At 37.2% G+C, this 26,903-nt stretch overlaps 1 protein-coding gene across 2 annotated transcripts in view; it reads left to right on the top strand.

Moving 5' to 3' along the window:
* Positions 1-26,903, top strand: part of RALGAPA2 (Ral GTPase activating protein catalytic subunit alpha 2) — a 317,564-nt gene that overhangs the window by 124,368 nt on the left and 166,293 nt on the right. For both annotated transcript variants that reach the window (XM_080812607.1, XM_080812608.1), the window contains 7 exons: positions 2,441-2,575; positions 4,032-4,129; positions 8,983-9,073; positions 10,501-10,677; positions 22,226-22,419; positions 23,231-23,329; positions 23,564-23,719. In XM_080812607.1, coding sequence (XP_080668733.1) covers positions 2,441-2,575; positions 4,032-4,129; positions 8,983-9,073; positions 10,501-10,677; positions 22,226-22,419; positions 23,231-23,329; positions 23,564-23,719 — 950 coding nt within the window. The remainder of the gene's footprint in view (positions 1-2,440; positions 2,576-4,031; positions 4,130-8,982; positions 9,074-10,500; positions 10,678-22,225; positions 22,420-23,230; positions 23,330-23,563; positions 23,720-26,903) is intronic.

Here is a 26,903-nt window from a genome sequence, read left to right as displayed (position 1 = left end):
AATGTACATTTGCAAATCAGGAGATTGAGTTTTAATTGTGGGATGAGAATTTATTTTTCCACAGTCTGTCATTTAACAGTCAACTGTAGGAGTAGCTCAGAGCAAGCAGCCCTAACAGCACGTTTGACGTTGTGATTCTTCTCTTCCTTTCCACTTTCATCATGGATGCTCCCATCCTTACCACTTCCGGTGATTTCTGTGGGCTTGGACTTGCTCCATCTGAGGAGTCCCTACCAACAGTTTTACAAAAACAAAGCCTTAAAGCTGCATTAGGCCAGTCTGTTGGGAAGGCACACCAGCTGGTGATGGCAGGCTCTTGGCCCGTCTGTTGTGTTGAGGACCAGTGGGGACACTCGAATTTGGAAGCCATGGTGCTGTGGCTGTCCTGTATCCCACCAGATGGCGATGTTCTTTATCTTTAAAATGATGCTGCCAGTGTTGGCCTTGCTTTTATTTGTTTCTGCTCCTAGCCCAGAAGCCAACATCTACCAGCTTTTGGCACCAAGTTTAAGTGAATAAAACCAACTCTTCCCACTGTCCATAAAAATTGGCACTTGCCAATTATTTTTTAGAGAATTAGGAAGCTCTTGGGCTCCCTCTACTGATATTGGATTAACAAGTAGGTTCATTAACAAATATAAACACTCCCCAGAAGGTTTCAGTGTCTTGCATAATTAGAATAAACAATGAAGGAAGACAGCCGGAAGGGGCTGGTCCCATGGTATCATCTGGCTTCTGTTGCCTAATGCCAAAGAACCTAGAAGCAGACCTGTGAAAAGGGCCTAGTCTATGCTTGGGGCCATGTGGGGACATCACAGATATGTACACATGTCTTGTGTCTCTCTGCGGGAAAATGAACAGTTGACTATTCAAGAGAAGAGAAGGGCAAAGACAACCTGGAAAAGCTGTGCTTTAATGGGTCTGTGTGTTCTTGCTGCCTTGGCCTTTGTTTGCTCATGCCCTAAGTTCAGTTTCCCTTGGGTTTCTAAATTTAGACTGTGGCCTGGTACTCTGAATTATAAGTGAAGCATCACACAAATTTTATAGTTTTGAAGTCTCGTAACTTGTAAAAGTGTACTTTAAGATGGAATTTTTATTTGGATAGTAAAAACAGCAAGCTTTTGTTGAAGTCCTGTGTATTACAGTTAGAATCTTCTGACATATAGCTTCCTGATTAGGGAGAACCAGCACTTTGGCTTATCTTTGGAGTAAAGGGTTAGACTGAGGGTGGCATGTGGGCAGCGAGCCTCATTTCAGTTGAGAAAGTGGGTAACACTGCCAGGTAAGATGATACGGGCTGAATTTTGGTCTGTCTCTTTTTAGAAGGAGTGAAACTTCAGTTAATTAAAATTTTTGGAAATATGTTCTAGCTATATAGATGTAAAGTTTCACAATTCTGCTGAGGGCTGCAACAGTGAGGTTCATATGCAGGACCACATGGCAAGTCCAGTAGGAGGGGTGTCCCAGCAGCACAGGAGGCAGGGAGGCAGGCAGGAACAGGTCGGAAGTTAGCATGGAGGAGTGAGCAGCCGAAGGGAGAGAGTAGCAGGCACAGGTGGGCTAGCACTGCTTGAGACTAAAGTGGGTGAGGGGGGTCACCTGTGTGGTGTGTTACATGTGTAGGGGATCACATATGTAGGGTGAGGTCAGGGGGTTCCCTGTATTCACTGTGAGGAACATAGGCTTGACCGTACAGTGATGGAGGGCCACGGCAGGAGAGAAGTGGTGCAGACAGATCTTAAGTTTAGAGGCACCTCTCTGGAGCCACGTAGAGAATAGAGAACTCATTCTCTAGGAGATTGTATTTCATAATAATGCTAGCTGACATTGTCCAGTGGTCAGTACTCATCTGTGGTTTTCTATTTTATGGCATTTATATATTGATTCTCTAAAAATACAAGTGGATCATTTTTGTACTTTAGTAATTAACTTAACTGTGCATTTGGTGGTATAAGCCACCAAATTCTTTAATGAATTACCCAGTATTTTATTTTGGACACTTGTGCATTTATCTGTTAAAAGGAGTAATAGAATTGAAATTCCCATTTCCTAGAGAGGGGTGTGTATGTGACTTTCTCCTCTCCTCAAGTGTAAATACCTATTCTGTGTATCTCCTCATTCTCTCATTCCTTGGCATGCCTGTCCCTAAAATTCCAACTGACTTTTACAGTTCATAACCATTTTGGCAGATTTTTCTCTCTTTTTTTTTCTCACTTTGAAAATCAAAATGTTTTGCAGAACTTAAAATGTATTCTTGGAGTAGAATATCACTGTTAACAAGTGTAGAAAACTTTACGATGCAAATACAGATTGTCTTACCGTATAATTTTTGTTGGGGGGTATCTAAAACTACATTTTTAGAATCAGTTGGTTCAAGTGGTGAAATTATTTTGAAAAATCTTGAAATACATCTCTGCATGTTTTGTGTTCATGTCCACAGAGGTGGAAGAATGTCAGCAGTCAGAAAATGCACCTGCAGCCGAATCGGGCTGTCTGGCAGTGGAGCAGCAGCACCTCACGCGGAGTAGCAGCACACCTGACGTCACTGAGCCGCTGTGCTCAGATTCTCCTCAGGGTATGGAGTAGCAGCAGTTCCCTACACAGGGCTGCAGGTCCTGGCTGGGAAGGAGCTGCAGGCCAGACTGCATTCTACATTTATTCTAACCTGACTTCATTTATTTTTAAGGGAACTTTCTTTTTAAGTTGATTGCGATGATGTGACTTCTGGCAATGAAACATTTTCAGTTTATTTTAATACATTTATCTAAATTATATGTAGTTAGGTGCACCTCTTTTAAGAGTAGTCTGTTTGAGGACTGGAGAGAAGTCCAGAGAGACTGCAATAGGTGGGATGTGAGAATGCTACACCACAGGGTCAGCAAGAGCAGGAGGGGCGCATGGGAAAGGGCTGTGTGAGGAGAGCCATAAAAGGTGACCATGAGCATGGAGGCCTGGCCAGACTTGTGAGAAAGTTTATTAGCAGCTAGTGGACTCTGCTGAAGTTGAAACAATAACTTGGGATAACATCCATCCACACAGTGTCTCCAACACCTTTCAGCAACAACAGGGCATGGAAGGCAAAGAGCCAGATGTCTAGACCTTTAAACAGCAATCAGTGTATTTTTCAGGGATAGTGCGTGTTTTAGTTGTGTCAGTGAGTGTGCTTATTATCATTTAGTTCTAGTTTCATCAGTTAATAAACCAGCTTCTTTATCAATAAGTTACCTCATAGCCTCATCAAAAGAGTAGGCAAGTGTTTCCTCTTAGAGATCTTCTTGAAATAAGAAAATACAATTAAGGAATAACTTGAGAGATGTATTATCTGAAAGATTTTCCATTCTCCAAAAGGTTTTGTGTAAGACTGCTGTGATTTTTTTTTTCCCCTGAAATATTTGGTAGAATCCACCAGTTCCCTGGAGTTTTCTTCTAGGAAGATTTTTAAATACCATTCAAGTTTATAAATCATTTTAAGACTATTGAGATACTTCCTTTCCATATTTTGATTCAGATTAAGATATGTTTTTCTAGGAGTTTGTTCCGTTGATATATTTTTTTTCGAATTTATTGGCCTCTTGTCATTTGAATATTTATAGGCTGTGTGGCGATACTCCCTTTTTTATTACTGTTACTGGTTATTTTTGCTTTTTCTCCCTAATCTTTATTCTTGAGTAATACTGAGCCACTGTACTGCTCTATTTTCCTGTCAGTTCACCTGGCCAACTCAGGTAGCTTTCCTCTGAGATCTCTTTCTGAAGGCCCCCAGGAAAGGTCTTCCTGCCCTCCCTTGCACTAACATAATGTGCTAAGTGAACCTTGTTGGCAACAGTGAATAGCATTCAGTCCACTCTCCCTGGGGTCAAAGATTTTGTAGAGTAGATTTGACCCGTAGGCTACCAGTTTGCCAGATCCATAATTTCTGTTTTTACATATCTTAGGATATCTAAATTTGATTTATTACTCATACATAAAAATCTTTTTCTAATTTTATCATCTGAAATTTTATTTTGTAAATTTTCCCCCCGCATCTCTAGGCCAAAAGGTAGAAAATGTACAGACTTTGAGTTCTTCAGAGTCCAAGGCTATTCAAGAAAATAAAGGACATGTGAAGAAAGAACATGAAGGAATAACAGTAAGATATTTTCGAACTATAGTTTGTTATTAAAAATAAACATAAATTGTTAGCAAAATAAATTTATTAGTAGCAGCAATACTTTAATTTATTTATTTATTTTAAAGATTTAATTTATTTGTTTGATAGAGCACGAGAGAGGGAACACAAGCAGGGAGAGTGGGAGAAGAAGAAGCAGTCTCCCACTGAGGAGAGAGCCCAAAGCAGGGGTTGGTCTCAGGGCCCTGAGATCATGACCTAAGCTGAAGGCAGATATTTAACCTACTGAGCCACCCAGGTGCCCCAGCAATACTTTCTTTTAAAACATTTCTCCCTTTGGATGGGTTATTGGCTATTGGATATTGTGATTGGTGATTAGTTATTGAGATCTCTTAAGACTTGCTTGCTTTCTGTGTAAAATTACAGTCACATTACAAAAATAGAAAAAAATAGTGGGAAAATGGAATTTACCTTCTGGTCTGTACATAGCACTCTATATTTTTAAGCAGGTATCCTTTCCTGTCAAACATACTCAGATTCCCTGTTCCTGATAACTGCTTTTAGTAGTATGTTCCACCTAACGTGAGATGCTAGCTGTGAGTTTTTGCAAAGATCAGTTATGATTCCTTTTTTAGAAAAATGTAAAATAGCATGTATTGGTTTGTTTTAGACTGAATATAAAGTATAAAGAAGAACATTGAAAAGTAGTCCATATCTCATGCACTCAGATAACTCCTGCTTAGTCATTTTTTAAAAATATGTAGTATATATTAATGGAAAACTCAGACATTACAGAAAGGTGCAAAATAAACAGAGAAAGCTGCTCCCTAGTCCTCCTGCATAGAAGATAACCAGTCTTTATTTCTGTCTTTATTTTTTAAAGGGGCATATACCAGTTTATGTATGTATATTCTGGATATATGTGTATGTATATTTCAACAATCAAACACCTACATATCCACTGCCCAGTTTAAGAACTAGAATTTTTCAGGTCCTGTTGCTTTGGCCTATAGGTTCTTTCCTTGTCCCCTCAGAGAGCAGCATTATGTTGGCTTTGTGTTTATCATGTCCTTGCTTTGCTCTGTAGTTTTGCTCTATATGTATGTATTTCCAAACACTATATCCTTTAGTTTTCCTTATTTTTTTAATGAGAGAATGTGTATTTTCCGAAGTGATTACACCACTTATTTTTCTGTCAGCAATGTGTCAAGAGTTCCCATTCATACAAATCAACACTTGCAATTGTCAGATTTAAAAATTTTTATGAGTCAGATGGGTGAAAATGGGATCTCATTTTATTTTGCATTTCTCAGACTAATAAAGTTTAAAATCTTTCCACATGTTGATTGACCATGTGTTTCATGTGGTGTCTTTGCCATTTTCCTATTGATTTTTTGTCTTTTTCTCTTTTATTTGTACTAATTATTTATACAGTCTAAAGACTGATCCTATTTTGATTATATTTCTCCAAATACCTTTTTCCAGCACATGGCTTACAATTTCATTCTCTCAAGGGTGTCCTGTTGATGAACAGAAGTTCTTTTTTTTTTTTAATTTGGTATTTTTGTTAACCATTTTTATAGTTAGGTTTTATGAAAATCTTAAAATGCCAACTCTATAAGCATAAGAATACTTATAAGTATTTCAGTTTTGCTGTACACATTTAGGTCTTTCATCCATCTGGAGTTGATTCTTGTTTATGGAGTGAGGTAGGATCTAATTTTATTTTATTTTTTCCCACATGGATAACCACTTGTCCTAGGTCTCATTTATTGAACTCATTTTTCCTTCATTGATCTGAAATGATATCTTTCTCTCATATATATTTATCTTGACTCATTGGTTACTTTGTCTCTGTGGAGAGTAGTATAACATCTTAATTACTATAGTTCCCCTATTTCTTTCTCCCTTCTGCCCACCTTCTTTTGAAAACTACTTTTCTACTATCTTTTGTCTTTCATTGTTGCTATTGAGAATTCTTCTGTCCACTTTGTCTAGTTGTTGTTCTTTGCTGTTCTTTGTCCTTGTCCTTCAGTCTTCTTGCATTATATTTAGGTGCATTTTCTTTTGGTTTATACATTTGTCATTTTTGTAGATGCTATATGTCATGCATCTGTGAATGCTTGTTCTTCCATTGTTTTGGAGAATTCTTGATAATCGTTTCTTCAAATATTGCCTCTTTTTGTTCTTTCAGCTCTTTTTTTTTTTTTCCCCTGGAATTTTGAGTAGAAATACATTTGGACTTTCTCATTTTTATCTTCCATGTTCTGTCTCCTTTCTTATTTTCCACTCTTGGCCCTCTTCCACATTCTGCATAATTCATCAGATCTGTCTTTCATTCAGTTCGATAGTTCCTCACTTTACTTCTATGGAGTTGGCTGTTTAATACTTCCCCTGAGTTTTTTAGTTCAAACATTATAACTTTTGCTTCTGAAAGTTTAGGTTAATTCTTTTTAAAGATTTCTTGCAATTTCTAATAAGCTCTTGTTGCTTACTCACTTTTGTGATTCCCATCTTTTATTCCTTTAAAACAGTTACAAATTACAATTCTAGATTCTTTTTCTGATTATCTGAAATCCTTAGGAGTGGGGATGGGGTATAAGCCTGATATTTGTTGTTTCTGAAACTCTTGTACATGATGACTTATTTCCTTGGGTGCTTGGTGATCTTCTATTGTGAGTTCCTAGCTGATAGACCTTAATCTACAGAAAATCTGAATGTCTGAAGTCATGGAGTTTCACCAGGACAACACGTGTATTTGTTTCTTCCAGGAACCCAGGAGTGCTACTTTAATCCTAGACTCTTGGTCCTTTTGCCACTGGCAGTGGTGATACTAGATTTACCCTTACAGTAGCCCCATTTCACTGCTCTGGTTTCTGCTCACTTTGTGGGAGGGGTTGAGGGCAGAGTGTGGATCACTGGAAAGTTTATTCTCCTTCCTGTGAGCCTGAAATTTTGGTGTAAAATCTAGTTCTATAGCTGGAGGAAATGTAGTCAGAAGCTGACGTGCCCACATTCTGCTTTTTAGTTAAGGAAAGATCCTGGGTATATTTCTATTATCACATTAGGCATATATCATCCTTTTTTAAAATATTATTTATTAGAGAGAGAGAGAGAGATTGATTAAGAGAACTAGTGGGAGGAGGGGCAGAGGGAGAAGATGATTCCCTGAAGAACAGGGAACCTGTTGTGGGACTCGATCCCAGGACCCTGGGATCATGACCTGAGCCAAAGGCAGACGCTTAACCGACTGAGCCATCCAGGGCCCTGTATCATCCTTCTTTAAGGCTGGGTAATATTTTTTTCATGTGGTGGTAGTCTTCTGAATATTAAATCCATGACATACTTCTTTGTTTTAGCTTCATAATTATTCTGTCTTTTAATTATACATCTCAGCCCCTCTTTTTCATTTGTTTGCTTGTTTAGTGGTCTTCCCTTTAGTCAGCTCATTGAACCCCAGGTTTTTTATGCACTTTGTCCTGGAGGACCTTAAATGTTACATCTTCATTCCTCAGTTTCTCCTCTATCTCACTAGTCCTGGAGTTTTTGGTGCCCACTTACAATATATTTGCTTTGGATATTTAGCCCAAAATATCGAAATATCAGAAATCTTCTCAAGTTCCTTGGTTCTTACGCTTCCTTCTTTCCTTCTTTCCATCCTTCCTTCCCTCCTTCCTTTGTCACCATAGTTCTCATGGCCCCTTAGATTCATACCCTTTTGTGATTTAATTTTCCTCCACTCCCATATACAGCTCTCATATAAGCTCTTGTCTGTCACTCTACAGCATTTTCTTATTTGTCTTTTCTTCTCCTTTTCCACCATCAAAGCCTCATCCTCTCATTCCTTAATCACTATAACAGTTCCATAGCAATTCTCTTCTGAATTTTAATCTATCCCACAGATAACTATTAGACTTATCTTTCTAGTTACATTTTTAATCACAGTAAACTATTGTCTGGAACATACAGTTGCTCATTTTATCAATATTGGATTGAAATTTGTAAGCGTGATGTTGAAGGCCAGTTGGCAGCTACCTCTTTTAGAAGGTGGTCTGCATTTTCTTCTTAACATTTTCCTTCTTCACCTGACTGCCTTGCATGGCCTGCTATATAATCAGCTTCTTTTCCTGCACATAGAACTTGCTGATTACCACTCAGTGCTTCCTGCCTTGAATCCCCTCCTGCCTTCTCTCTACCACTTCATGTCTGTTGCCTTCTTGAACAGCTCTCCTGTAACTGTGAGCCAATTAAGGTAACACTTTGTTCTGCATACCTTTTAGAGAGAGTTTACTTGCATATTTTGCTTATGTACAGTGTAATCATTTTGTGTAATGTGTATGTTTTGTCTCTCCAAGCAAGTTACAAATTGTAGAGGGTGGAGATTGCCTCCGAATGTTGGGTTCAGCGTGGAGTGGTGCTCAGGAAAGTCTGTTGCACATTTAATAAGGAGGCACTGAGTGACCTTTAGATGTCTGGGTGGAGTTTACACCTTCTCTGCCAGCACCCTCACCATTCCATGGTAACTTAGGCCTTCTTCAGAATTGGTTTCCCTATGTACATGTGCTCAAGCAGAGGTACAAATAAAACTTCAAAATAAATTACTTCCGTAGAAACTGGCATCCCTTCTAAGTAGATCAATTTAATTGGATGTCACTTGACAAAGGAGAAGCCAAAAATTTCAGATCTTGAGTAATTTATAATTCAATTATAGTAACTTGTGAACACATATCCTTCAGATGGAAAACATCATTTAATTTTTTGTTGCTATTATTATTGTTTGTTTCTTTTTCTTTAGAGTGTGGACTAGAAACTTAGCAGTCTTATAAAAATTAGAACTTTTCTATAACAAATGCATTATTTCTTTTTGTCTGAAGATCTTAGTTCGAAGAAGCAGCAGCCCTGCTGAATTGGATTTAAAAGATGATTTGCAGCAGACACAAGGAAAATGTAAGGAAAGACAGAAGAGTAAGTTCCAGGAATGGCAGTCTCTGTTCATCCAACTTTAGAGTCAAATCTATTTGTTTCCTTCTACTTTCTGACTTGTATGGTATCTTATCCTTTGAAGAGACATGGCTGTGAAGTGGGACATCTTTTTTCCTGGAATCCCAGGATTGGTGGATGGTTAGTCCACACATACAGTAAAACAGATCCAGTCCATTATATGTGCCATAGAAGCCTGTCCTTCCACCCTGGGTCTTCCTCCGAGTGAGAGGCACAAGCAAGATCAGTGGCTGGTTGAGCAAACAGACCCAGAAGGAAAAATGATCGTCCCCAGGAAGTTCCCACAGGCTAGGAGCAAAATGCTTCAGAAGTACACTGAAGTCAATGGTATAAGTATTTTAAAAAATGAAATTTGATTCAAATCCTTAGAGATATTATATACTGTATGTAAACTGTGCGCCTAATAATCTGCTTCCCTGAAGTCAGCTTACTGGCTGCCCCCCTCTTAGAAGCGTACGTAGTAAACAACTCCTGCAGATCTAGGGTAGTTCTGGTAGAGGCAGAGGAGTTCCTCTTAGGCTCTACCTTCAGACCCTGTTGGCTTAGAGTTCTGTGGCAAATGAAGTAGGGACCTGACAGGTTGGTTACTGGGGCAGCTTTCAGTTTACCTGGTGGCTGGGACGACTTGCAGCTGTTGGGACGTGAAGAGAGGACAGCAGATTAGAAGCAGCAAGGCTGAGGGACTGTCAGCAGTGAATGCAAAGAGCAGACAGAAGAGTGAGCCGACAGGAAGGGTAGACACATAAAACTGGTAAGAAGTAGACAGAAGACTTGGAGGAGCAGACTGTCTAGGTCTGTTTTGTGTCAGACTAAATAACTCTATTAGGCTTTAATAGCCTTTGAAAGCATCATTGTATTATGACAAATTAGAACTTTTTAGTGTCTAAAGGGAAGAATTTCTTTTAGAAAAAGTCTTTTGCAGTTGGACACCTCAACTCCTGTGAGCCTGGGTGATTCACTCTGGGTTTAGGTCTAAACCTCAAGCTCAAGGTAAAAAACATCCTTAGGCTGTTGCAGCTGGTAGAATAAACTTGAAGTTGTCGTGAAAGGAATTTCCATCTTCTCCTTCCACCTGTGCACATATCGTAGTTGAGTTGGTTGCAGTAGAAAGCTGAAGGACTTGATGTTATCTTTTGGGGATATGAGATAACGGAATTGAAGCCTCTCTTGAAAAGATTGTCACTTCGTGGTAGGTAGGGGAGCTCATGATGACCATTAGTGCCCTGCACCTGGAGCTTTGTTTTGTTGACCAAGATCCCCACAATGTCAGCTTTTAAGCCCCTAGCCTCTGAACAGATCCTGCTTGTCAGCTTAGTTTCATGTTGGTAATTAGGAATATTCTGATTTCCAGCTATTTGTTATCTCAGACTTCCATTCTTCCATTGTGCCAGGTGAAAGTATCAGTAGTGACACAGCTCTGGGCTATAACAATGAGGCAGAGCTGTCCATGAGCCCATGGCCAACCTGTGAGGAAGACCCAGAACTGAATACTCCCACAGATGCTGTGAATGACTCCGATGCCCGCCATTGGTTACAACTGAGTCCCACTGATGCTTCAAACTTAACAGGTAACTGCATCTTTGAAAAAGAGTCACCAGTGTTACCGGTTGGGAATCCGAGAGTTTCCCAGTTGCAAGAATTCTAGGAATCCTTTAGCACAGTGATGGTGGGGTACTGCCTCTGGCCAAATTGGTGTGGTGGCCCCAACCACCTGTTCATAATCAGTCATGAATTCTCAGAGTCCTATGTGGAGAAGATCCTAAAACAGTGGTCACACATGGGAGGAAGCAAACCATGCTGATGACCACTATCCACCATTGGAGGGAGTAGTGAGTGATATTCATGCCAAGCCTTTGCCATCCGTGACCAAATTTGCTTGACTTTGGAAACAGAGAAGAGTGATTTATCCAACTCGCATATATCACAAATCCAGAATAAGTCAAAGAGTCTGAACAGCTTATAGATTAAAATTTTCTTTAATTTTTACAATAAAATGTTTGACGCATACAGGGTAAGCTGTGACCTATATGTAAGTTATGGGCCATAGTAATAAAATGATCACCAATGAGCCTACTACCCAACTTACAAAATACAATGGCTGCCACACCAGTTCTCTCTAGGCCCTTCTCAGGTCCCTTCCCTTCTTTGTCTTCTGGTCACCCTGGGCGCCCAATTTATTCAATAATAATTCCCTTGATTTCTTTATAGTTTAACCACATATATCTGTATCCTTAAACCATGTATCATGTAATTTAGATTTTAGACTTCTAAAAAATAATATATTCTGTGTTTTTTAAAAATTCAAATGTACTTCAATTCCATTTGGCTTTATTATTATCATTCAATTTTTAGAACCCCAATGCACAACATCAAGATAATACTGTTTTTCAGTTCACAGCACATGGTCATTGGTCCACATAGCCCCTTTTATTTTACTTTGATCTTTCATCTTTTATCCTCAGTCCCCTTTCTGCTTACATCACCCAAGCTAATGTGTTTACTATAGATTCATGAGTGTGATTGTATTTTTTTTCCATTTTATTTTATTTCTTTTCAGTGTTCCGAAATTCATTGTTTATGCACCACACCCAGTGCTCCATGCAATATTTGCCCTCCATAATACCCACCACCAGGCTCACCCAGCCCCCCACCCCCCTTCCCTCCAAAATCCTCAGTTTGTTTCTCAGAGTCCACAATCTCTCATGGTTTGTTTCCCCCTCCAATTTCCCCCAACTCACTTCTCTCCATCTCCCAGTGTCCTCCATGTTATTCCTTAGGCTCCACAAGTATGTGAAACCATATGATAATTGACTTTCTCTGCTTGACTTCTTTCACTCAGCATAATCTCCTCCAGTCCCGCCCATATTGATACAAAAGTTGGGTATTCATCCTTTCTGTTGGAGGCCTCATACTCCATTGTGTATATGGACCGTATTTGCTACTTTTCTCCCCTGAGTATTATATTTTTAAGATTAAGAGGCATACTACAGAGGCATGCTTTCTGGATCTGCATCCAGGCTTTGCCAGTGAATTGTTGGGTGACCTTGAGCAAGTTAATCTCTCTGTCAGTTTCTTTTTTGTAAAATGTGGATAGTAATAGTCCCTGTTATAGGGTTGTTGGAGGAATAAATATGAAAACGCATAAGCCAGGTGCACAGAACAGCACACGTGGAAGCACTCTGCAGTTTTAGCTACACACATGTACAAGCATGCACATACACACACACGTGTGCTCACACACACATGCACACACACAAGTCCTTTCTGACCCACCATAATCATGCTTATGTGTAGATATCTTTTAGGAAAACAAAAACAAACTAGAAAGCACAAGTTCAGTACAAAGTGTTATTAAAATGCTAAAAGTCATTTTAAAATTATAAATGAAGGCTAAAATTTTGCCTCAGTTTTTTTTTTAACCAACCAAACTTTGGTTTTCATTAATTATTTTGTAACATTTAACCAATCTCTAATGTTCTTGGAAATTGTTGATGGAGTAACATCAAAACCTCATAAAATTTACATAGAAAGATGGTGTTGAAAAAAATAATTTATCTATGATAGATAAGACCAAGAAATATGGTCTTAATGTGTATTTAATGTGTGTATTTTAATTTAGAATAGATTCATGAACAAAGAAGAACAAACCATTTAGCCATAAGTGAATAATGCATTCATTACCTTAAAATACTGCAGTGCTGTCCTTAAGAGACAGTGGACGTCTTTGGTTTATGTATTCAAAGCTGCCAATGGTAGAAGCTTTGCAGAGTCAGTGAGAAAATGATCGACAAAATTGTGTGCTCAGTTTTATAAATTATTGGGTAGCAATTTGTGCTTCTCAAATTTTTGATTCTTTTAAAAATGATTTAAAATTCTTTTTAAATATAATGATATATAGACATATATAATAATTTTAAATAATAATACTGTAAATTTATAAGTGATTTGATAGTTCACAAAGAATTTTGAGGCATCCTTCCTGATTCTGGGTGGGAAGCAGGCCAAGTCTTACAAATGCTGTTTGAGGAATGGAGAAACCGAGACACAGAGAAATCATATTGTCTGGCTAGAAAATAATTACCAAAGTTGGAACTGGCTTCCAAAGTGTTTTGACTCCAGTGGTAGCGCTATGTCTACTCCTTTCTACTGCGCTGCTGTTCAGATTACAACTGCAGACCCCTTCTAACTATTTGAGAATTATTTATACATTATGGAATAAATGACTTCTTTGGGTCCAATATACAGATTATCCAAGGGAAATCATCATTGTAATACTGTCAAAGGCAATAGTGAATTTTCAGTAAGTTGAATTTACTTAAACAAGAAAAAGTTTTAATTATTTTTACTGAAAAGAAAGAAAATTGGGTGCCTACTTCTTTTGTCTGTCCTTTGGAAAGATTAGTTTTGATCCCATTTCAGAGTATGCGTGGGATAGGTCAATTTAATAAACTTGTGTAAGGTAATTTTATATGATGCACTCTATGTTGTGATTAACTCCTCCAAGTACTTTGTTCTTCTTTGAAATACTAATATAGAGAATCAGTACACTCAGTTCAATAGTTCATCTTGTCATCTGTGAAAAGGACAAACTGTAATATGATAAGGTTTAAGGATTATCACAGTTCTGAATTTAACTTTCTGTTCTTAAGGGAACAATTTCTTCATAAATGTGCAAAATAAAACTCAGGTTAGCCTGATCTTTAGGACATGCAAAGAGAATGATTAAACAATTTCAGTGCATCCTTCTTTCTCATTGAATAATCCTACAGATTATCAAATGTTTAGGATAATAAACTGCTTCTAAAATCTTGAATTCCTTCATCACTGGCAAGCTAACAGTATTTGTTTTCTCATTTACATTATTACATGTTTGCTGAAAATAACAGCTAAATTTATCTTTCTTCATTTTAAAATAGGAATTTGTTTTAATCAAGTATGGCAAGACATGAAGACATGGAAATGATTGTTGTGAAAAAAGTTTATACTCATAGGTCCGTAGAAAGAGGGCCGTGGTATGACTTGCTGGGGTAAAGGGGGATACATGGGGAAGCATCAGGGTTGGTCAGGAGAGGGGACAGAAAAAGAAAGAAGGAAACATAGGCAACAGCCTTTATTGTTGTTTCAAGGCAAGGCTGGTGAAGCACATTTAGGATTGGCTAGTTTGAATAAATTCAGCTGATTTTGGAGCATTGACTGGTTGCCTGGTTCTTGATCCTGGGGTGCTTAGGCTTTGATGTGTAGCAACTAGATAAAGGAGGTAGTTGGGAAGTATGAGTGTTGTTTTGGGGGGTTTACATATGAAAGACACAGGAACTATTTGCTATCCTTAGAAGTTAGCTAACCCTGGCAGGGGCAGTCTCTTCCTGGTCAGGAAAACCCTAGGTGGCAGAGCATCAAGAATACAGAAAATAATAAAATACAACTAATACATACATGAATTTTGTTTTGTTCAGGTAATGATTGTAGAGGGGGGAATGTTTATGACTTTATAGCTAGGAAACAGTATTGCTATTGACGTCATCAAATAATTTGCAATCTAGAAATACTGATATTTATGCTGTAAGAAATAAAAAGATGAATAAGTCATAGCCATGTCTGACTTAAGAGCTTACCAAGAAGACAGAAGACGTTTATTCTGATGGCCACAAGCTGTGTGATTAAGTGTTAAAGAGCTTTTTTAAAGAAAGTTTTAGTCACAAGGATAGATAACTAAAACTAATGGAATGGAATATAAAATACATATTGAATCCACACAGGCATGGAATTGTGAAATATGAACGACTTGGCATTTCAGCTCTGACAAGGAAAGAATATATTGTTGAACAAATGCCTGTGGACAAGTATTCAGCCATACGGAGAAAAATTAAATAGAATCCCTACCTCACACCATGCTCACAGATGGATACAATACTGAAATGTGAAAAGATTTTAAAATTTTTATAAGAAAACATTTTCTAAAAACATGTCTAAGACCTTGAGTTAGGGAAGATTTTCTTAAACAAGATGGAAAAAGAAAAGCTATCAATCATTATCAATCAATATCAATAAGATAAATATCAATCATTAATTTAACTTTAGCATACTTAAAATTTTTTCATTATCAGAAAAACTTTAAGAATCCCAAGGGTTTGCAGAACTCCAAAGGTACAAGCCACCTTTGATGCTCTTTCCAATTTCCAGATTCCTGTCAGGTCAGCAATACATTTTAAGATAAGGTTCGTTCAGTAAGATATTGTACCAAACATTTTAGTTTATTTGGAGAAGGCTCCTTGGTATCCCCCACTGGAATATAAGCTTTAGGAGTGGGACATTGTTGGTTGTGGTCACAGCAGATTCTTGGCTCCTAGAATGGTGCACCGCAGGAGAAAACATTCAGTAAATACTTGAATCAATAACTGAGTAAGCTTTAAGTTGCAAGCTACTGGTTTTTTTTGTTTTGTTTTCAGTTAAAAACAGCAATTAAATTTTAACCTTTTTTAAGAATAAAAAGTATGTAAGATTCAGTTTCTAAATCTCTTTCATTTTGTGTATTTATCACAGTCCTGCCTCCAAGTGTTATGGAAATCTTTTTACCACTTGTACTTTTATTTATAGTTGTGCATGTGAATTACATTCCCTGTTACCTGCCACCAAAACTCTTCTCACAGGAACAAGGTTTGTGAGCATTCTCTGCCATTGTGCATACTTTCAGCATTTTCACTAGGCTTTGATCTACTTTGAAGACATGAAATAGTATAAAGAAAAATAACAGTGATAGACTATGATGGGATTGGTTACTCACCTTCTAAAATCTTTAAAATGAACAATGTATGCTGGAAAGCAGATGAGGAAGAAGAGGAGAGCCAGGCTATAATGGTGGTCAACAGAACGCCAACTTGCTACTTCTCCACTTTTGATCAAAATAGAGGCCTGATTTTTCTCGTCCCAGAATGAAGGTGTTTTATTCAAGCCTTTGGATTTGTGCCTTTTGTTTAGTTTTCAGATTGAAAGAGAAATTCATCTGCAAATTTCTGCTATGCATCTGCAAGTGTCTGCTATGTTTCTTCAACATTTTACCAAGTCTGTATAAAATTGCAACCATGTGAAATCTCCAAGGGCCTGTTTTACCAATTAACAGAACATTTCATGGCTAAAATCCTTTGCATATTTGCAAAGTTCTATACAAAGTATAGAACTCTGCTAAAATCATGTGTGTTTGGAGAAAGATGATATGATTTTGTTTGAGAGAGTTTCCACTTTAATAAAATTTTTTAAATGGCTCTATACCATTTAGTAATAATGAAACAGAACAATACTAGACTAGCATGCTAGCTTACTCATAAAAAAAGAAAATAAACTAAATGGTTGGTGTTTTTAGGGTGAACATGAAATTTTCTGAAATCTCTCAAATCCCCATTTTTAATTAAGTGCTGCTTCACTGAGGAACCATCTACATGTAAAATGTCAGCATCTGTTCTGTTACTTATGCCATGAGTGGAATTATTTGGGGCAAAAACATTTCAATTCATTTTTCAAATTTCACAGTAATATTGAGCATGCAGTCACTTCAGATACTTCTAAGGGACTCAACATACTTTAGTAATGTGGTAAAGGATGTTTCCTAGGATTTTATCACTGAGGTATAAATTTTTCTGAGAGCAGTATTAGAAGTATTAGAAACAGTATTAGCAGTATTAGAAACAGACTTTCTACATGGGGTTCTTTCATAACTGAAACTGTATTAGTTAGCAGGTAGCAGAGACGTACAGGTGTTGAGGTACCTGGCCTGCATTTGCTTGGAGTTGTTACTCAGCTGGAGTTCCAGTGTGACTGGAATGCTGGGAGCTGATCTCTCTTTGGATGGCTGCATTTTGGTTGGTAGTAGAGGATGAAACAAAGCTGTAAATCATCTAATCCCCTTTCTTTTTTCTTTTTTTACCCCACAAGAGATTAAAGACATCATGACATTCTTTATGAGAAAAATAAATGCCATATTATGCCATTTGTTCACTTGGGTGTTTATATTGATTTACAAGCATTCATTAAGGCTTCAGCATAACTTCTCAGACTGACAGATGCACTTATTTTACTGATTAAACATTAGGAAGGGGTCTCTCTTCTGAGGCTTTCTAGAAGTCAGGTACCTAGAAGGCTTTTGGTGTCTCTAACTTCTGTCTTTCAGGCACGGTATATAGGAATTCCAGATTGGATTATATCTGTACATTGTAATGTGTCTTCTCAACTGATTATATGATATCACCGTGGGGAAATACAGATGGGTTTTCCTCCAAGAAGGAACAGTGCTTCTGTGTTCTAGAAGGCCTTTCCATGACACTGTGTGCCATCCTTATTAAATCCTTTGTTCAGTGTCTTGGGATCTTTCCATAACTAATATAATAAGCTATCAACAGCTGTTGTGGGTGCAGTGTTGGAAGGATACAGAACTGTTTTTGGATCTGCACTGGCTCCTTGTCAGCCTCACTCCTTGCTCCTTGTTGGCTACTTGATTTCCTCATATCCATAGATTGTCCTTCAGTTTCTTTGATTAGGCCCTAAAAACACCAACAATTTATATACTGAAAATGACACTCAGTGGGTGTTGATAATTGCCTGGAAATCAGTCTCTCTCCACTTGGGTAAGGAACAGAACTTTGGGAATGATTACGTTAGTTAACGTATGTTGTAAGACAATAGAGAAAGGGGATTAGTGGTGGAGGTGAGACACAACTCTTTAAACTCCCTCCAAAGGTTCAAAAGAGAAGCAAATCGAGGAGCTATCTAGGTGGCTCAGTTGGAAGAGCGTGCTGACTCTTGATCTTGAGGTTGTGATTTCGAGCCCTGTATTGAGTGTAGAGATGGCTTAAATAAACAAAAAAAGAAACTTAAAAAGAGAGAGAGAAGCAAAGCAAAGGTGACTTAAGCAGTAAGCTGAAAGTAAGCTGTTAGAAATGAAATCAAGTAAGTCAGCAACTACAATAAATACAAACCATGGAAACTTGCAGTTAAAATTGGAAGCTCTTGGGTTAGATTGAAGAAATAAAGTCCTGCCATAGGATGTTTACAAGAGGTAACCCTAAAACATGACGTACAGGAAGATCCTAAGTAAGTAAACAAATACATGGGTAGCAAGGTAGAAAGGCAGACTGCTAAGCTAACTGTATGTATGTCAGTCACATAAACTTTAAGGCAGAAAGAACTTATTAGAACAGTAATTCTGAATTTATATGAACTTCATACCCTCCAGATGCATGAAGCAAAATTTGAGGGAATTACAAGGAACTACTGATAAAACCATAATCATAGTAGGAAATTTTAATGAGTTCTCATTAATTAACAAGTTAAGCAGAAAAAAAAACATTGGAATAGAGAAGTACCTGATACAATTAATCCTGATTGAATGGATATATAAAAAACATTGAAATTAAATTAAAAATATGTGTAATTTTTAGAAGCACGTGGAACATTTACAGAAAGTGACCAATTAGATCATTAAGTCTCAACACATGTCCATGCTTTGAAACTATACCACATCCTGTGAATATGATGAAATAAATTAAGAACAAAAAGATAAAAGAAAATACATTAAGAAATTAAAAACTGCACTTAATTTCCAAAAAGAAATTAAGTTGTGAATTAGAAAATATTTCAAACTGAACTACAGTGGGGGCTACATACCAATATCTCTAGATTGTAGCTGAAGACTTATATGGAGGAATATTGATGGCCTTAGGTGTGTAAATGAGAGGAGAAAATTATTGATCTGTATGTCCTACTCAAAAAATTAGGAAAAGAATGGCAGAGTAATAATATATAGAAGTTAATAAAAAAGGAACTAATAAAGCTAAGAGCGTGCCCATATACACTAGGAAGCAAGGACAGTCAAAACCATTAATAAAATACACAAGTAGGCAAGATTAATCAAGGAAAAAATAATGAGGGTGAAAAGGAAGATCTATAAACAATATAAGTTTTTAAAAATAATACAGTAGGTTAATTTGAAAAGATTTATAAAGATAAAGGACAATTCTGTGTTTACTGAAGCTTCAAATAAAAGAGAAACTATCTTTTCCTGTTCTAGATATTAGAAAGCAAGCTCCCTAAATTCTGTTATTTACCTTGTGATACCTTGACAATAAAACCAGACAAGGTCAGTATTGAAAAAGGAAAATGAATCCATCTTACTTAAAAAAAAAAAAAAAAGGTTTTACTTATTTATTTGAGAGAGAGACAGTGAGAGAGGACATGAAAGGGGAGAAGGTCAGAGGGAGAAACAGACTCCCCGTGGAGCTGGGTGCCTGATGCGGGACTCGATCCCAGGACTCCAGGATCGTGACATGAGCCGAAGGCAGTTGCTTAACTAACTGAGCCACCCAGGCGCCTGAATCCATCTCACTTAAAAGCGTATCAACAAAAGTCCTAAAGAAAGTTTTAGCAAATGAAGTCCAAGAATATTGGGAAAACATCATACATACATCAGAACTAAGAGAAGTTCACTTCAGAAATGCAAAAGCAAATAATAATGATGATGTGGAAAAAAAAAAAAGCCTATCATTGAGAAAGACAGCTGATAAATCCCAATTGAAGAACATTCTACGAAATACTTGATCAGTTGTCCTCAAAACAATGAAGGTGATCAAAAACGAGGACTCAGCCCAGAGGACATGAAGAAAACATGACAGTTAAATATAGTGTGGTATCCTGGATGGAATCTTGGAACGGGGGAAAAAAAGACATTAGGTCAAAAACCAAAGAGATCTAAATAAAGTATGGACTTTACATAACGGTGTTTCAACATTGGTTCATTAAGTATAGCAGATGTATTATACTTATAAGGGTGTTAGCAGCAGGGGATGTTAAATTAGACATTTGTGTAGTGTTAAGTTAGACATAAATCCACAAGGACTAGGATGGCAGGAAAAAATACATAGTGACCAATGTGACCAAGGCATCAGCAGACCTGAGAACACCGAATCCTGTGTCAGTACTAGGGAAAGCCAAGAAGCAGCCTGACTACAACTATTGCAGGTTCCCTAAAAGGGTTAGAAAATTGCCCATAAGAGGTAGCTATAGAAGTAGGAGGTAACGGTGGGGTTAAAACCAGGAAGACTGTAAGTCTGTTTAAGAAATAGTTAGAATTTAATCCCAGAAGGGAAGCAAATAAATTGGGAGGTTTCTCTCCTAAAGTCACCAATACTGAGCTAAGTGTAGAGGTGCTATCTTGAAATCCAAGGAACTAAATAAGAGTTTGCATACTCTGAGCAGTAGAGTCTTTTTCCTAAAATTTGAGTTCAGGAAAAAAACCAAAAACCCTAAAGGTATATATGTCTGAGGTTCTCTGAGAACATGGTGAAACTCAGCAAAGATCATACTTGTGCGCTATATTTCCAGTCAGCTCTTTGTGGACCATTCTTAAATATGAACACATAGCCAAGGATCCCCAGCCACTTGAAGAGGAAGTTTAATATGAAAAATATGAGAAAAATATAAGGATATGGGATGAAGTAGGGTGGAGCAGATCTTAAAAGGAGTCTGGAAAAAAAGGGGAGGAGAGTCTGTTTCATCCATTCCTCAGCCAAAGGAATTAAGAGTGCACTTAAGCTTGATGAGCACTGAGTCATGTATAGAATTATTGAATTGTTATATTGTACCCCTGAAATTAATATAACACTAAAATTTTTTAAGATTTAGAATAAAACAAGGGAATATGGGAAGAAATAAAATTTTAAAAAGCTATTAATATCTTTAGAGAAGTAAGAATATATTGCATCCATGAAACAAGGATCAAGAGTATAAAAATGAACAGAAAAGAAGAAAGAGCTTTTGGGTATTAAAAATACGGCTGCAGAAGTAAAATCGAGTCAGTGGAAGTCAGTACAACAGATGAGTATTAGAGTTGAAAGCACCGATGAACTGGCAAATACAGTGGCTGGAAATAGGTACCAGGGCACTTCTTGAGGCTTCTGAACACTAGGTACAAAAGGAAGATACTAAAATTTTGCAGAGTTAATAATTTTTCATGAAATAATTTCAAGCATCAGAATGCTGCTGACTTTAAAATCACAAAGGAGACTATAAAAAATTGGAGCAAAGAACTTCTGTCACAGAATTTTATACCCAACCAAACTGTGGGCTGTAAGGGAACAAACACTTCGAGATATGTAGGGGCATGCCCTTCCTCAGGCACCCCTAAGATATGGCCTGCTTAAAGGAAGAAATATCAAAGAAATACTGTCTGCCATTCTGTGACTCTGGTCTTTAAAAAGAGAATTATAAACATATGTTCGCATAAAATCCTGTAAACAAATGTTTATGGTAACCTTATTTATAATCATTAAAAAGAGGAAACTATCCAAATGTTCTTCAGCAGGTGAATGGATAATCAAAGTAGGATACATCCATAAAGTGGAATATTCATCTGCAATAAGAAGAAACCACCACATGGATGGATCTCAGGTGCATTAAGCTATGTGACAGCACCCAGAGTAAAAGGGTATATACTGTAGGATTCCATTTATATGACATTCTGGAAAAGGCAAAACTGTAGGGACAGGAAACAGCAGTGGTTGCAAGGGGCGAAGAAGGCGGGGGGAGGGGACTCACTATAAAGGGGCACTTCTGGAGTGATGAGGTTATTCCTTGTATCAATTTTCATGGCAGTTTGTGGTAACAGTTACGTGATTGTATACACTTCTGAAAACTTGAAAGTGAAAAGGATAAAATTTGTTGCAAGCAAATTACACCCCAGAAACCTGAGTTAATAACAGCCACCACAGATGTCACCCCAGCAATGAGGCCTTTCCTGGTCACCTGTTTTTCATGGCCCTTTTCCCTATCCATCCTCCTCAAGGTTCTCCTTCCCCTCCCTCCCCTGCTTTATGAAACCCTTCCCAGGATCTCCAGAAACTGTTTTATCATATCTAGGCTGTTGCCCTTTTAGTTTGAAGAATCAAACTCATTTGATCTTTCTTCATTGATTAAGCTTTTCTATCCTTTCAAATCATCAGCGATTTGACACTTTTCATCTGCATTATTTTACTCTAAATACGTAAATTGTCAAGCATGACTAATTTGCATTAAAGAGAAAAAGCTGTAGTGATGAAATCAAGATTGTGTTTGCAGACGTGTTTTTCTCTGTAGATAGCAGTGAGTGCCTTGCCGATGACTGTAGTATAATTGCTGGAGGGAACCTCACTGGTTGGCACCCAGACTCTGCTGCTGTATTATGGCGAAGAATCTTGGGAATCCTCGGGGACGTGAACAATATCCAGTCACCCAAGATTCACGCCAAAGTGTTTGGGTATCTCTATGAGCTCTGGTACAAACTAGCAAAGGTATGTCCTGCTCCATTACCTTTTATTCTAATGGGGGAAACTGATTTATCATGTAACATAAAAACTGTGTTGCGGTTGATGTATTCTGGAACACAGATTAGGTGTGTAGACAAAGTATGTTTGATTGGCAAAGAATAAATAATAAAGAACTTACAGTTTGGGCATTTTATAAATGCAGAAGAGTTATTTAATGCATATAGAGAATATTACTATAGGACATTAAAGGGTAGGGTGCTGAGTGGTTTATTTTTTATAAAAGTGATGCTGTTTTTATTGTACAAAATTTGAAAAATACAGAAAAATATAAGAAGAAAATTAACATCATCATCCCACAGAGATAACCAGTGTAAATATATTGTCTTATTCAGTGGGTAAATACATTTTTACAAAGGTAGAATTTTAGAATACATACAGTTTTCATTCTGGTTTTTGTTTATAAGGTATGATTTTCCTAGGTTATTAAGTTTTTTGTTTTTTACTTTTGTTTTTCAAAAACAATTTATATTTATACAGTATAACTTGTTAAGCCATTCCTTATCATGTAGAGTTCAGGACCTCCCCCAGCATTCACACTCAAGGGAAAACAAAGCCCTAGTTTTGTATTAAATCTAAAACCAGGTCCAGTAAGTGGAACACAATTCAAAATGACAGTAGATCTCAGTAAAAGAAAAAATTGCAAATGTTGTAGGTTTTTACTCAGTGTACAAAAATTTAGTGAGAAGCAGCTCTTTGGCTATGGAACACAACATTGAAATATTTTTGGGATAAGCTAAGCATGGCCTTTACTAAAATTCTCCTCTCTGTGACTTAGATACGGGATAATCTGGCAATAAGCCTAGATAACCAGTCTTCTCCGTCTCCACCGGTCCTGATCCCACCACTCAGAATGTTTGCATCATGGCTATTTAAGGCAAGTGGCTATGTGTTTATTCCTTTATTGCAATTTCCTCTTCCTTTCTGAAATTGAGTTTAAAAAATGTAATTGCCCAAGACTGCACGTTTTGAAGACAAACTGAATCTTACTAAAGCCCCTGCATCCCTCATCTCCATAAACAACTCTTACGGAATACTGAGAAGTAAATGAAATGTTGAAATGCTCTGCATCTGGAGTTAATTAAATATTTAAACCTCATCTCCTTGGCAGGCGACGACGTTGCCAAATGAATATAAGGAAGGGAAACTGCAAGCCTACAGACTGATCTGTGCCATGATGACCAGACGCCAGGACGTTCTGCCAAACTCAGACTTCCTGGTGCATTTTTACCTTGTGATGCACCTGGGATTAACCAGCGAGGATCAGGTATTCTGTGACTCTCCTATCATGGTAGCCCACAAGGTGGAAAGTGCATGTGACTTTTTGCAGGTTAAATTAGGGTTCATGAAAATACATCAAACACAAAAATTCTCAGTAGTTTCAGCTCTTCTATACACAGCAACCACATTGATCTTTCAAAAATGTAAATCAGCTTTCATCACATCCCTGCTTCTTCTCTCCACTGACCTTGCATTGCGCCAACTGAATTTGAACTTTATTCTGTGGCTTTCATAGTGATAGATGAGCTAGCCTCAGCCTACATTGTCAAATTCAAAAATGGTGTTGGGGTTCTGCAATAGATACTGTTCCAAGAAAATTATTCTGGTCACTTAATAATGTTTGAAAAACTATTGTTTTAGTAGTCAGGGTGTTTTTTTTTTTTTACAAGACCACACTCATATATTAGGGGTCCTGATATTTCTAGATGAGGAGTTATCTTAATTTCTTCCGACGAGGGGTTAAAAAGGAAACAGAAAGGTAAATGGAGCTACTAGTGACAGCGCATCCTTGTAGATCCTGGGTGTGCAGGGTAGGATGTGGCCAGTCCCTGGCCTGTCTCCGTTGGGAAGAGCCCTGCCTATGGGCAGAGGGCAGGGAAGGAATGGGAACTCAGTCCTGATTTGCTGTATGAATATCAAGCCAGGAAGTGATAAGATTGGTTTGCATTTCACAGAGATTATTCTGGACTCAGTTTGAAAGATGAATTTGAAAATGTGACAGTGATAGGATAGAGTGGGCGCTTGGGCCTGGAGACAGATTAATTAGGACGTGGTTAAACTTAAAGATGATGTGAATTAAGATGTTAGCACTGGGAATGGAGAGGAATAGGAAAGATTCAAGAAGTTTCAAAGCATTTCATGTTGTTACTAGGTCTTTTTGACCAATTAGATGTATGGAGAATGTTTCAGAATTTATCCTTTGAATTGTACCTACTTACTAGTGACCTTGAATCATTTATGAACTACCAAGATGTCATCCTTTCTGTATTTGTTTTATTCTCTAAATGTATAATACAGACACACCTTTTTGATACCCTTGAGATACATGTAAGAGGTCATTCTCCAGAATACCTAGTTTTTCTCTATTGCTTCACAATGTGCTTCTTGAAGCTTCTAGACCCTTCAGCCTTATTTCAAACTCTCGGATACATCCCCTGATACATCTCTGATTCCTCATGGAGCTTTTATCTGAAGTAATAACCATACTGTCCTACTGAGTTGTCTTTGTCATATTTGCTCTAATTCCAGCAGTGCAGAGGACATTCTGTATAATAGATTGGACTTGGACCCACAGTCTCATTTATTTCCTAAAAAATACAGAAATAGAGATGTGAAAGCAGAAATGTTTGTACCCTTTGCTCGGATATTTGTAGCCATCATTGCAGGTGGAATCATCTTTCACAGAATGATGTAACAGGGTGTGTGAAAGATTGAGGGATATAAATAGGGAAGAGAATGAACTCTCACAGATCATAACGAAATCCCTCAGTGACAGAAGAGACAAAGGTTTAGTTAACATAGTACGTTAAAGAAGTATTTTGCTAAGATTTTACAGGGAAAAAAGTTTAGTTGGAAATAATCAACTGTAGAATTTTCTCATTCAATGGAAACAAGTTAGAAGTCAGCAGCAAACACTTAGTATTCCTAGAATGAGTTTTCTAGAAAGTGACATAAATAGATGTGAATTTAAAATCATCTTTCAAAAAATAAAAATAAAAATAAAATAAAATCATCTTTCTATTTTAAAGGCTGTTGGAGTGGAAATGAAACAATAACATGAGGTGAAATAAGAGTTTGAGAACCCAAAACATAATTTCAAAAAATACGATTTTATAGTGTAGAAAAAGGAAGTTTTCAGATTTTCATACTTAAAATTATTTTCATTTTAAAATTATTTTAATATATGCCATGTTTTTGGTTAAGTTTGAGCTTTTGTAGTTCATTGCCAAGTACGTAAATCTTAAGTGTTGGCCCATTGCTAGCAGTGATCCCAGTATCCAGACTCTTAAGACAAAACTGGGATGTCGTAAATCTCTGTTTTATAATCAGGCTATTGTCTAGCCATTAGACACTTGAGTTTTTATGTGTGTTAAATAGAACTGGCTGTTCTGATGTAAACTTAACAATTATTGGTATATGTTTTAGAATCTCTGACTGTCTGCCAAACAGAATTACTCTAAATAAGCCTTATTTCTTTTCCAGAAGAAAATTATACAGAATACCTTCTAATGAAAGAAACTTTTCTCATTTAAGTAAGAAATGTCTCTGATAATTAGTTTAACTTTTGGTCCACATGCCTAAATGGATCATGGTGGTTTTTCCAGAACTTATATGTTCTTCTGGAAGCAGATATTATATTAATTATAAAAATACAAGAAAGCACTTACAGTAAAGAATACAGTTAAATCAGTTAAATTCAATTTTTTATTGGCCAACTGTGCACCTGTGACTAGTACCATCTCAGGGCCTGTTTCCTAATTGTGAAAGCTCTCAAAGAGTCACTAGTCTGCCCCTAAAAGCCTTTTTTCCTGCAGGGAGAACCTTATAAAAAATTTCCTTATTTCTTAGTAAGGTAAGTAATAGCAAATAATTTAAAGTGGTCTAACATTTATTAGTTTTGGCTTACAAATAAAATTCAAGGTGAATTTCCTCCTTTCACCGCTAGGTGGAACACTTGTCTGCACAACTCTCCCCGCATGGCTCCCTCGCCTCTCTTGGCCTTTAAAAGGGAGGCAAGGCCCAGAGCCCTGTGAGCATGATGGTGTGGCTTAGTCATTTTACAAATATTTTCCTAAATATGAGAGTATCGAAATTATGTCAGTAGTGGCTAATAAAGTGTTGAATTGGAAATAAGCTTTAAGATGTTAAAAATCTTTTTCTCATATGTAAGGGTGCTTCTAGTAATTGAAGACATTAAAAAAAAAACTATTTGTAAAATAGATGTCTCACAGACTGTGTTCTATGATACAATCAGATAAAACCATGGTTTCATTTAATATGTAGCCAATTCATTATGTAAACAAATGTAGACCTTTCTGTATTTAAAAATATAATAATGGTACATAGACTGAACAGCCAAAATGTAGCACATTCCAAGCCAACTGTTTTTATTTGGGCCAGGTTTATCTATTCTAATAACTGAATAATTTACTATCTAAAATAATGACTTT

The sequence above is a fragment of the Martes martes genome (genome assembly GCF_963455335.1).
Source record: "Martes martes genome assembly, chromosome: 9".
Classification (NCBI taxonomy): Eukaryota; Metazoa; Chordata; class Mammalia; order Carnivora; family Mustelidae; genus Martes; species Martes martes.
This window is presented reverse-complemented; position numbering and strand designations above follow the sequence as displayed.